General features: G+C 39.9%; 1 protein-coding gene across 6 annotated transcripts in view; it reads right to left on the reverse strand.

Annotated features, from left to right (window-relative positions):
* Window positions 1-13,979, reverse strand: part of Ero1L (endoplasmic reticulum oxidoreductin-1-like protein) — a 302,659-nt gene that overhangs the window by 222,865 nt on the left and 65,815 nt on the right. For all 6 annotated transcript variants that reach the window (XM_070080927.1, XM_070080934.1, XM_070080939.1 and 3 more), the window contains one exon: window positions 11,782-11,915. In XM_070080927.1, the coding sequence (XP_069937028.1) occupies window positions 11,782-11,915 (134 nt within the window). The remainder of the gene's footprint in view (window positions 1-11,781; window positions 11,916-13,979) is intronic.

Genomic DNA, 13,979 nt, shown 5'->3' on the forward strand with positions numbered 1-13,979 from the left:
CAGGTCTCCCACCCCCACAGGCCCCCCAATCCACAGTGTTGGAAAGGAAACTGAAGGTATGGTACACAAACGCTGATGGAATAACAAATAAGTGGGAGGAGTGGCACGAAAGGGTCAAAGAAGCATCACCGGACATCATAGCTCTTACAGAAACCAAGCTTACAGGTATGATAACAGATGCCATCTTTCCAACGGGATACCAAATCCTGAGGAAAGACAGAGGGAACAGGGGGGGTGGAGGAGTGGCGTTGCTGATCAAAAATCGCTGGAATTTTGATGAGCTGGAGAGAGGAGATAGCGGAGAAGAAAGTGATTACATAGTGGGAACACTTCACTCTGGAGGTCCCAAGGTGGTAATAGCAGTGATGTATAACCCACCACAGAACAGCAGGAGGCCAAGGCAAGAGTACGACGAGAGCAATAGAGCGATGGTTGACACACTGGCTAGAGTGGCCAGAAGAGCTCATGCATGCAGGGCAAAGCTCCTGATCATGGGTGACTTTAACCACAAGGAGATCGATTGGGAGAACTTGGACCCACATGGGGGCCAAGATACATGGAGGGCTAAGATGATGGAGGTGGTACTGGAGAACTTCATGTACCAACACGTAAGGGACACTACAAGAGAGAGAGGAGAGGATGAACCAGCAAGGCTGGACTTAGTATTCACCTTCAGTAGTGCAGATATCGAGGACATCGCATATGAAAGACCCCTTGGGGCCAGTGACCATGTGGTTTTAAGCTTCGAATACACAGTAGAGCTACAAGTGGAGGGAGAAGCAGGAAGGCCAGGACGAATGAAGCCAAACTACAAGAAAGGGGACTACACAGGAATGAGGAACTACCTGAACGGGGTTCAGTGGAACAGAGAACTGGCAGGGAAGCCAGTTAATGAGATGATGGAATATGTAGCAACAAAATGCAAGGAGGCTGAGGAGAGGTTTGTACCCAAGGGTAACAGGAGTAATGAAAAAGCCAGGATGAGCCCATGGTTTACCCAAAGGTGCAGGGAGGCAAAAACCAAGTGTGCTAGGGAATGGAAGAAATATAGAAGGCAAAGGACCCAGGAGAATAAGGAGAACAGTCGTAGAGCCAGAAACGAATATGCACAGATAAGAAGGGAGGCCCAAAGACAATATGAAAATGACATAGCAGCGAAAGCCAAATCTGACCTGAAACTGTTGTACAGCCACATCAGGAGGAAAACAACAGTCAAGGACCAGGTAATCAGGCTAAGGAAGGAAGGAGGAGAGACAACAGGAAATGACCGTGAAGTATGTGAAGAACTCAACAAGAGATTCAAAGAAGTGTTCACAGAGGAGACACAAGGGACTCCAGAAAGACGGAGAGGTGGGGCACACCACCAAGTGCTGGACACAGTGCACACAACCGAGGAAGAAGTGAAGAGGCTTCTGAGTGAGCTAGATACCTCAAAGGCAATGGGGCCAGATAACATCTCCCCATGGGTATTGAGAGAGGGAGCAGAGGCGCTATGTGTACCCCTAACAACAATATTCAATACATCTATCGAAACAGGGAGATTGCCTGAGGCATGGAAGACAGCAAATGTAGTCCCAATCTTTAAAAAAGGAGACAGACATGAAGCACTAAACTACAGACCAGTGTCACTGACATGTATAGTATGCAAAATCATGGAGAAGATTATCAGGAGAAGAGTGGTGGAACACCTAGAAAGGAATGATCTCATCAACAGCAGCCAGCATGGTTTCAGGGACGGGAAATCCTGTGTCACAAACCTACTGGAGTTCTATGACATGGTGACAGCAGTAAGACAAGAGAGAGAGGGGTGGGTGGATTGCATTTTCTTGGACTGCAAGAAGGCGTTTGACACAGTTCCACACAAGAGATTGGTGCAAAAACTGGAGGACCAAGCAGGGATAACAGTGAAGGCACTACAATGGATCAGGGAATACTTGTCAGGAAGACAGCAGCGAGTCATGGTACGTGGCGAGGTGTCAGAGTGGGCACCTGTGACCAGCGGGGTCCCGCAGGGGTCAGTCCTAGGACCAGTGCTGTTTCTGATATTTGTGAACGACATGACGGAAGGAATAGACTCTGAGGTGTCCCTGTTTGCAGATGACGTGAAGTTGATGAGAAGAATACACTCGATCGAAGACCAGGCAGAACTACAAAGGGATCTGGACAGGCTGCAGACCTGGTCCAGCAATTGGCTCCTGGAGTTCAATCCCACCAAGTGCAAAGTCATGAAGATTGGGGAAGGGCAAAGAAGGCCGCAGACGGAGTACAGTCTAGGGGGTCAGAGACTACAAACCTCACTCAAGGAAAAAGATCTTGGGGTGAGTATAACACCAGGCACATCTCCTGAAGCGCACATCAACCAAATAACTGCTGCAGCATATGGGCGCCTGGCAAACCTCAGAACAGCATTCCGACATCTTAATAAGGAATCGTTCAGGACCCTGTACACCGTATACGTTAGGCCCATATTGGAGTATGCGGCACCAGTTTGGAACCCACACCTAGCCAAGCACGTAAAGAAACTAGAGAAAGTGCAAAGGTTTGCAACAAGACTAGTCCCAGAGCTAAGAGGTATGTCCTACGAGGAGAGGTTAAGGGAAATCAACCTGACGACACTGGAGGACAGGAGAGATAGGGGGGACATGATAACGACATACAAAATACTGAGGGGAATTGACAAGGTGGACAAAGACAGGATGTTCCAGAGATTGGACACAGTAACAAGGGGACACAGTTGGAAGCTAAAGACACAGATGAATCACAGGGATGTTAGGAAGTATTTCTTCAGCCACAGAGTAGTCAGTAAGTGGAATAGTTTGGGAAGCGATGTAGTGGAGGCAGGATCCATACATAGCTTTAAGCAGAGGTATGATAAAGCTCACGGCTCGGGGAGAGTGACCTAGTAGCGATCAGTGAAGGGGCGGGGCCAGGAGCTCGGACTCGACCCCCGCAACCTCAACTAGGTGAGTACAACTAGGTGAGTACACACACACACAAGCTTGAAGATAATAGCAGTTATATGAAAGTATCCAGTGACTATATGTGTATATATATTATAGAAACCAGAAGGAAGGAAGGCAGGAAGGAAGGGAGAAAGAAAGGCAGGAAGGAAGGAAGGACGAGATGAAAGGAAGGAAGGAAAGGAGGAGGAGGGAAGGAATGTAGGAGGGAAGGAATGTAGGAGGGAAGAAATGTAGAAAGGAAGGTAGGAAGGAAGGAATGACGACACATGACCATTTACCTAGGATAACTACCTAACACAAATGCCTGCTAATACTTTGAAGAAAACTGCACCCACAAAAATGCAGACACTCGTTTTATGAGTGAGGAGTGTAAAACACCATTGTGTATGAAACCATGTTTCAAGAGAGTTCCACAAGCTGCAGAACTTCAAGGAACATGGCCAGTGACTACATTTGTATATACAGTGGAACCTCAAATTCGAACTTAATCCATTCCAGGAGTTAGTTCTAAACTTGAAAAGTCTGAAAATCGAAGCAATATTTCCCACAAGAAATAATGGAAATACAATTAATCCGTTCCAGAAACCTAAAAATATTCACAAAAAATACTTTTTATAGAGATTAATTACAGTTTTACATACACACAACAAATACTATAGTGTTCAATTATGTATATAAATATAAAATAAAATTTTTCCTTACCTTTATTGAAGATTGGTGATGGCATCTGGAAGACAGGGAGGAGGAGAGAGGGAGTTGGGGTTAGTGTTTGGAAGGAGAATCTCCCTCCATGAGGACTTCAGGTATCAAAGTCCTCTCTGGGTTACTTTTCTTCTGTCTTTTAATGCCACTAGGACCAGCTTGAGAGTCACTGGACCCCTGTCTCACAAAATAACTGCCTACAGTCCTCTGTTTCTGTCTCACAAAATAATTGTCCACAGTCCTCTGTACATCCTGGCAAGCACAACAAGTCTCACACCACTCTCATACTTCTGTATTATTTCCTTCTTCACATCTATGGTGTTTCTCACTTTCTTTACCACAGGGGTACCACTAGCAAGTTTCTTTGGGCCTATGGTAGCTTATTTCACAGTCCCACAAGCACTAAACACAATGAAATAATCGTAAAATGTTTGAACGAAAGCACAGGTTAGTGTTCACTCAAGCATAAACAAAGCCAGACTGGCTCACGGCGCCTGTGCGGGGACGCAACAGAGTGGCCTGGTGGACAGGTCCGGTACCCGGCGGTCCGAAAATAGGGGCGCATTCGATAATAGGGACAAAATTGGTTCGAAAAAAGGGTTCTATTTTTGAAATGTTCAATATGTGATACGTTCGAATTTTGAGGTTCCACTGTATATCATAAAACAATAGTAATAAACAATTTTTGTATTGTAAGTTCGTGTAAACAAGTTTTGTAAACAATATACGTATTGATAATTATGTTTGTGTGCTTATTGTGTTGTATACAACGAGTGTATATATGGACATTGCACTTTACTTTGGACTCATAGGCCATGTAAGTTATGTGAAAAAATAAAATAGTGAAAAAAAAAAAAAAAAAAAGAAACCTTGGAATACAAGTAAATCAAAGTTTCCGGGTAAGCAGCATTCGCTGCTGCTGCCATACACGGCTCATTTTCTGCCAACTTTACGCCTCTATATCTCATTAAGTACTGATCGCAAAAAAGTTTTTTGGGGCTTAAAATAATCAGAAAATTAATCTTAACATTTTCATAAGAAAAAATAATTTTTTTTTTCTTTGAAAATTCTTCGACACTTCAGGATTTTAGGTTGCGACAGTCAAAGGGGTAAAGCTGTTTCCAAACAACATGTATGGTTAGAATAAGACAAAGAAAAATTAAATTTGGTAACAACTCACCATTTTACGGGACCATTGTCATGATCCTGTCAAGTGGTACTACTTAGTTTTGTTATTAAGACAAATAACCATAGGTTTTTCTTGAATTTTTTTCATTGTCAAACATTATGTACACTAGTTTCATCTGACATTAAATGTTTTTCAAATATTTATCACTCAAAGCAAGTAAAAATGCTTAGCTTAATACAGCCCCATATTAAACATACAACAAATATTTTTTTTTTTTTATTAACACACTGCCCGATTCCCACCAAGGCAGGGTGGCCCAAAAAAGAAAAACTTTCACCATCATTCACTGTCTTGCCAGAAGGGTGCTTTATACTACAGTTTTTAAACTGCAACATTAACCCTTTGACTGTTTCAGGCCCCTTTCTGAAACAGTCATTCTATGTCGCTATATTTTTGAAAAAAAAAAAAAAAAAAAAAAAAAAAAAAAAAAAAAAAAAAAAAAAAAAAAAAAATAAAAAAGACAAAAAAAAAAAAAAAAAAAAAAAAAAAAAAATTATTTTTTCTTATGAAATGATAAGAGAATCTTTTCCCGATGGTAATGACACCAAAAGTTCGAAATTTGGTCGAAAACTCATGGAATTACGCTCCCGCGAAGTTAGCGGTCTCGGCGACATATGTGTATCGGCGATTTCGCCAACTTTGAGCCCTATTTTCAGCCAATTCCCTTGTTCCAGTTGACCAAACTCATAGCTATTTCTTTAGAACTCCATTTTATCTATCAGCTGAGTACAAGAAACCTCCCATTTACCAATTTGGACTACCCAATATTGTGGTCAGAAATTGGCAATTTGGCCAATTTCACATAAACTAAAAAAGATGACAATTTCAAAATAGGGTCCAGAATAAACAAGGACGACATTCTTGGCACTAAATTAACAAATCCTCTGTTCATTGGTCACATCTCTAGGCCCCTCTTATATTATTGCTTTCTATTTTGATTTTTTATTCATACAAAAAAATACAAAATTTACTGTTATGCAGACTACTGTATTATTGTAAAAATGGTATAAATAATATCAGTGCACTAGTGAAAGAATATTAGACTCCCCAGTTGACGTGTATTGGACGTGTGGTGTGATTTGTTTACTCCTGAACATTGGTAAAAATCAAACATTTCCGCTACTTTGAGCTCAGTTTCAAGGTAGTTTTCATCGTCAAAGTAATGAAAATCATCTCTATTTCTGTAATATGTTTTCCATTTTATCACCTAAGACCATGAAAATGCAAATACATCGATAAATACTATACGAAAATACACCTCAAAGTCGGCGTTTTAATCCAAAAAAACGATCAGTTTTTTTTTCTCATTACGCACTGTGTGCTGCAGGATTTTTTTTATGTGGTGCACACTGACCACACAGACCCATTCTCTCACATGTGAGCCTACCAGCTTTCTTCCGCTTGATTTGAAGCCGCTAGAATTATTGAGTATATATACGTCTGAAACACTGGCTCATAAGACGTATATATACGACCAAAACAGTCAAAGGGTTAACACCCCTCCTTCAGAGTGCAGGCACTGTACTTCCCATCTCCAGGACTCAAGTCCAGCCTGCCGGTTTCCCTGAATCCCTTCATAAATGTTACTTTGCTCACACTCCAACAGGGCGTCAAGTATTAAAAACCATTCGTCTCCATTTACTATCAAACACGCTCATGCATGCCCGCTGGAAGTCCAAGCCCCTCGCACACAAATCCTCCTTTACCCCCTCCCTCCAACCTTTCCTAGGCCGACCCCTACCCCGCCTTCCTTCCACTACAGACTGATACACTCTTGAAGTCATTCTGTTTCGCTCCATTCTCTTTACATGTATTTATTTTCCTTTATTTCTTTTGATTTTTTGATTGAAAATTTTGTATTGCCTTTGATTCAGAATGTGATACCTCTTGAAAGAGAAATAAGTCACACTACTTAGCTTTCTTGAGTTATCCTGCATTAATAATGTACTGAATGCATATGTTCTAATGTACTTTTTGCATGCCCATAAAATCTGCTCTCAGGAAACTGCACTTTTTTAGTTATCTTGGGTTTAATATATACAGATTTTGAAATGTACTTTCTTTTTTTTAACACACTGGCCATTTCCCACTGAGGCAGGGTGACTCAAAGAAGAAGAAACACTTTAACCATCACTTACTCCATCACTGTCTTGCCAGAGGTGTGCTGATACTATAGTTCAAAAACTGCAACACATCTCCACCCATCCTTTAGACTGCAGGCACTGCACCCCCTCCCCCCCCCCACCTCTAGGACTCAAGTCCAGCTAACCAGTTCCCCTGAATCCCTTCATAAATATTACCTTCCTTGTACTCAAACAAATGTCAAGTCACTTGCCTCCATTCACTAACATGCTCACACATGTTTGCTGGGTGTCTAAGTCCCTTGCACGCAAAACTTCCTTTACCCTGGCCCTACAATCTTTGTTAGGAAAACCTCTACCCAGTCTTCCTTCTATACAAATTTATTCACCCTCCAATTCATCCTTTATTGTTCCACCCTCTCTAAATGTCTGAACCATCTCAACAACCCCTCCTCAGCTCTCTGAATAATACTTTGAGTAACCATGGACCTCCTCCTAATCTCCAAGCTACGGAGTCTCTGCATAATATTCGCACTACATACTGCCCTCAGACACAACATATCCAACTGCCTCCAGCCTCCTCCTCGATGTAACATTCACCACCAATGAGTGTTAATACCACTATACTCTCATACATTCCCCTTTTGATTCCAAGGATAACATTGTCTCTCCACCTTTTTACCTTCCTCAATTCTATGTTTCACCTTGTATTCATAGACCCATCTCCATACTCCCTCCCTCCAATCTAATATCCTGTCTTTCATTACCTAATTCTCTTGTTACCCCTCATCACTCTGCTCTTTCCAATGTTCACTTTTAATTTCCTTTTATTACATACCCTCCCAAATTCATACACCAACCTCTGCAACTTCTCTTCAGAATCTCCCATAAGCAGTGCCATCAGGAAAAAGCAACTCCTGCTTTGTGTTAGATCTCTCTTGGAATTTTCATTACTACCAGATGCAAATTTAATGCAAACTATTATGGCAGGATTAGGCTTGTATGCTACACCATTATGAAATTTAATGTAAAAAATTAAAGAATTTAGAGAAAATTCTTTTAAAAATAATCATGTAATGTTAAATTATTTCATTTACATTTCATGACTCATTATATTATAAAAATCATAGCAAATATCTTTAACTTCGCCTAGAATATATAATTCGCTAAAGTATCATGAAAATCTTATACCAAGAGAATGTTGGGGACCAGTCTGGGCCTTTATTTACTTCTGAGTTAAGCCTTACCTTTCTAATGTACTGTCTCCAGCTGAGGCAAGGTGACCCCTCAAAAAAGAAACACATTCACCATCATTCATTCAATTACAGTGGACCCTCCCTTTTCGTCTTTAATTAGTTCCAGAGTCTGACATAATGTGAAATTGACTAAAACTGAAACCACTTTCCCCATAAGAAATAAAGTAAATCAATTAATCCGTTTCAGACATCCAAAAGTATAAACAAAAAATACATTTTATAGAGAAGAACTACATTCCACGGCTTATTTATCTATCACAATTCATCTAATGTGACATAATAAGTAATATTATTAACATAGAAACATGATATATACTCTAGAATGAATAAAATATGTCATTATGTATGTGAGGAGTAAGTGGCGGGGGTGTTGTTGTTAGGTTTATAAGGGCCACTGAGAGAAGCTGCACATATTAGTGGTAGTTGAGGCAGCAGCAGAAGCCACCACCACTATTCACACAAACAATGTACATAATTTATCAACAAGAAAAATTTACACTTTAATTTATAAGAAATATTTATACCGAGTAACATGCAAGATTTCAGGTACGTCTTGCTACTTCTACTTGCACTTAGGTCACACTACACATACATGTACAAGCATATATATACACACAAACCTCTGAGTTTTCTTCTATTTTCTTTCTAGTTCTTGTTCTTGTTTATTTCCTCTTATCTCCATGGGGAAGTGAAACAGAATTCTTCCTCCATAAGATAAGCGTGTAGTAAGAGGCGACTAAAATGTCGGGGGCAAGGGGCTAGTAACCCCTTCTCCTGTATATATTACTAAATGTAAAAAGAGAAACTTTTGTTTTTCTTTTTGGGCCACCCTGCCTCGGTGGAATACGGCTGGTTTGTTGAAAGGAAGAAGAAGAATGATTTATACCGAGTATAAATATTTATGCTAAGTATACCAGGAAAAGTGTACGGTAGGGTTATAATTGAAAGAATTAAGGGTAAGACAGAATGTAGGATTGCAGATGAGCAAGGTGGTTTTAGAGTGGGTAGGGGATGTGTAGATCAAGTGTTTACATTGAAGCATATATGTGAACAGTATTTAGATAAAGGTTGGGGAGTTTTTATTGCATTTATGGATTTAGAAAAGGCATACGATAGAGTGGATAGGGGAGCAATGTGGCAGATGTTGCAAGTATATGGAATAGGTGATAAGTTACTAAATGCTGTAAAGAGTTTTTATGAGGATAGTGAGGCTCAGGCTAGGGTGTGTAGAAGAGAGGGAGACTACTTCCCGGTAAAAGTAGGTCTTAGACAGGGATGTGTAATGTCACCATGGTTGTTTAATATATTTATAGATGGGGTTGTAAAGGAAGTAAATGCTAGGGTGTTCGGGAGAGGGGTGGGATTAAATTTTGGGGAATCAAATTCAAAATGGGAATTGACACAGTTACTTTTTGCTGATGATACTGTGCTTATGGGAGATTCTAAAGAAAAATTGCAAAGGTTAGTGGATGAGTTTGGGAATGTGTGTAAAGGTAGAAAGTTGAAAGTGAACATAGAAAAGAGTAAGGTGATGAGGGTGTCAAATGATTTAGATAAAGAAAAATTGGATATCAAATTGGGGAGGAGGAGTATGGAAGAAGTGAATGTTTTCAGATACTTGGGAGTTGACGTGTCGGCGGATGGATTTATGAAGGATGAGGTTAATCATAGAATTGATGAGGGAAAAAAGGTGAGTGGTGCGTTGAGGTATATGTGGAGTCAAAAAACGTTATCTATGGAGGCAAAGAAGGGAATGTATGAAAGTATAGTAGTACCAACACTCTTATATGGGTGTGAAGCTTGGGTGGTAAATGCAGCAGCGAGGAGACGGTTGGAGGCAGTGGAGATGTCCTGTTTAAGGGCAATGTGTGGTGTAAATATTATGCAGAAAATTCGGAGTGTGGAAATTAGGAGAAGGTGTGGAGTTAATAAAAGTATTAGTCAGAGGGCAGAAGAGGGGTTGTTGAGGTGGTTTGGTCATTTAGAGAGAATGGATCAAAGTAGAATGACATGGAAAGTATATAAATCTATAGGGGAAGGAAGGCGGGGTAGGGGTCGTCCTCGAAAGGGTTGGAGAGAGGGGGTAAAGGAGGTTTTGTGGGCAAGGGGCTTGGACTTCCAGCAAGCGTGCGTGAGCGTGTTAGATAGGAGTGAATGGAGACGAATGGTACTTGGGACCTGACGATCTGTTGGAGTGTGAGCAGGGTAATATTTAGTGAAGGGATTCAGGGAAACTGGTTATTTTCATATAGTCGGACTTGAGTCCTGGAAATGGGAAGTACAATGCCTGCACTTTAAAGGAGGGGTTTGGGATATTGGCAGTTTGGAGGGATATGTTGTGTGTCTTTATATGTGTATGCTTCTGGACTGTTGTATTCTGAGCACCTCTGCAAAAACAGTGATAATGTGCGAGTGTGGTGAAAGTGTTGAATGATGATGAAAGTATTTTCTTTTTGGGGATTTTCTTTCTTTTTTTTTGGGTCACCCTGCCTCGGTGGGAAACGGCCGACTTGTTGAAAAAAAAAAAAACCTAGAAGGGTGTGTATATATATGCTTGTACATGTATATGTAGTGTGACCTAAGTGCAAGCAGAAGTAACAAGACATACCTGAAATCTTGCATGTTTATGAGACAGACAAAAGACACCAGCAATCCTACCATCATGTAAAACAATTACAGGTTTTCGTTGTACACTCACTTGGCAGGACGGTAGTACCTCCCTGGGCAGTTGCTGTTTACCAACCTACTACCTAGGTATGATAATCTATGTAACTGTATTTGTGTACACCTGAATAAACTTACTTCAGCACATGTGGCATCGTAAGTTTATTTAGGTATATACAAATAAAGCTACATAGATTATCATACATAGCGGCATATGTTTGGAGAACCTAGGATAACCCAAAAAAAAGTCAGACTTATTTCCATTAGGGTCCCTGTACCATACAGTACAATGTACCATATGGTATAATGTACCATATGGTACCAATGTACCATATGGTACCATTGTACCATATGATACCATTGTATGACATGGCACCATTGTACCATATGATACCATTGTATGACATGGCACCATTGTACCATATGGTTCAAAACCATAAAATTCCTCTTCAGATCCACTTCCATCAGTCTTAGAACTGTAAGTTGTGAAGAGGAGAGTCAGAATTCGCCAGGAGAGTGAGTGGGGAGTGAGAGCTTCCTTGCCACCAGGCATAATGAACAAAGCTACTTTGGTGGTGTTCCCACAATGCCATGTAGATGTCCAGATTTTTTCTATAGTGTGCACACTGACCACCCAGACCCATTCTCTCAGATGTCGGCCTACCAGCCTTCTTGCGCTAAATTTGACGCCTCTAGAATTTTGGCGTAGATCTACAGTTTTGACCCTCAACGTAAAGCCGTAGATCTACGGCACGGACCCTGAAAGGGTTGATGCTTAAGCTCTGATGAAAAAAATTACAGCATTATTATGACTACTAATTGCATTGTTATAATATATTTACTATATTTTAAATAACTGTACAACTGTGGCTTGCTTAGTCACCAGAACATCATATCAAGGATCCATAGAATGTTCCCTAACTTACCTTAGTGTTGTGTTGAGGTAACCCAATGCATTCTCAGTATCACAGTCTGATACCGTCATATGGGATTTCATATCCAGGCTTTGTGATTTATCAATTCCATTTGGGGTGACTGCTCCCTTGATGCCTTCTGGGATCTACATTGAACACAAAAAAGTATTCTTAATACATGTATTTATAAGCAACAACCTTATCATAAAAAACAGGATACGTTTAACCCTTAAACGGTCCAAACGTATATATACGTTCTCTCGCGTAGCGCCCCAAACGTATATATACGTTTCATTTGTCAGTCATTCAACATTGGCACGATATGCCTGAGTCGCCTAGACACGAGAGAATGGGTATGCGCACTCAGTGTGTGCCATATAAAAAAAATTGGGGACGCCTGGGTACCACATGCTCTTTTTTCCTATAAAAAAAAAAATTTTTCCTCAAAATATTCGAGGCGTTCCACGAGAGAACGTATATATACGTTTGGACCGTTTAAGGGTTAAAATTATGGTATATGAAACTGATTGATAATTATTTCCCTAAGACTGAACATGCATTTTTTGAGAACTGTATCAACGAACTAAATAACACTTATCCACTTTTGCTGCTTTTATTATGAATCTTTCTAATACAAGTTGGCTATCACTAATCCAGCAATCAGCAATCTGATTCCATCAGCAATCCGGCACTAATTCTGGCTAGCGTAATTTCAAATTTCCAGGGTTGCCTCACCAACCAGCCGCTTCCTTTTGGTGGCGCTACTTGCTGCATAAATCATTCCCATTCCTTCTTCTCCATTTATTTTTATAACCTGCTCACTTTTAGCCCTAGCCATCGTTCCAACAAATAAAAGAAATGCTTCTCGTTATGTAAAGCACATACACCGCACATTGTCCTTAAAATATAAGGTGGCTTTGAAGCCACTGTAGATCGCCATGAGCTCGGCTCACTCAGATAAGCTGTGACCGGTAAATTTGGGCCTACATATGAGAGCATAGGTCTGTGTGGTAAGTGTGCACTATATATATATATATATATATATATATATATATATATATATATATATATATATATATATATATGTTGCAGTTTAAAAACTGTAGTGTAAAGCACCCTTCTGGCAAGACAGTGATGGAGTGAATGATGGTGAAAGTTTTTCTTTTTCGGGCCACCCTGCCTTGGTGGGAATCGGCCAGTGTGATAATAAATAAAAAAATATATATATATATATATATAATCCTGCAGCACGCAGTGCATAATGAGAAAAAACGGCATCTGTGTTTTTGAAGTAAAACAGCAACTTTTGCGGTGTATTTTCCTATGGACTGTACGGTTGTACGTGTATTCTGGTTTGTTTGGTCTCATTTGACAGAATGGAAGATATATTACAGAAATTGATAAAAATTCAAAATGGAAAGCAAGCACAATATAAGAGGGGCCTGAAGATGTGACTAATGAACAGAGAAAATGTTATTTTAGTACCAGAAATGTCTGCATTGTTTATTCTGGACCATATTTTGAAATTGGCATCTCTTGAAATTTGTGTGAAACTGGCCAAATTACCAATTCCTGACCATTTTATTGGGTAGTTGAAATAGGTAAATGGGAGGTTTCTTGTACTCAATCGATAGAATAGAAGGAATACTAGTGAAATAACTACGAGTTTGGTAGTCTGGAACAATGGAATAGGCCAAAAATAGGACCTAAAGTGGGTGAAATCGCCAATGTGTAAATATCGCCATTAAGTGTATTCTAACCTAACCACTCTGTAATCCAGCAAAATCACTAATCCAGCACCCTACAGGTCTCATTGATGCCAGATTAGTTATGGTCAACCTGTACTGGCAATCATTAGAGAAACACAAGTAGTAATGATAAAAGATTCAGTCAGGTTACATTGTACAATAAATCACATGAATTTTTTTTTTAATTAATTCTTGTAGAAAACTTGAAATTATTATCAAGAGGTTAATAAGTAGAGCTTCATGACCAACACCTACTTAATAGCTATTGTGAAAATAAAAGCTTATATCTAGCTATTTTCAAACTAAGTATTCAGAATTATTAAAACATATTGAAAGGATTGCCAGCTTATGAATAAATTCCTGAAGTCAAACATACAAACAAATTTTGATAAGGAAGCTAATTTCCTGTAGAAGAATAAGAGTTATCTATATTTCACACACATTCAACACTGAAGCTCAGCA

Source organism: Cherax quadricarinatus, chromosome 6 (assembly GCF_038502225.1).
Source record: "Cherax quadricarinatus isolate ZL_2023a chromosome 6, ASM3850222v1, whole genome shotgun sequence".
NCBI classification, from domain to species: Eukaryota; Metazoa; Arthropoda; class Malacostraca; order Decapoda; family Parastacidae; genus Cherax; species Cherax quadricarinatus.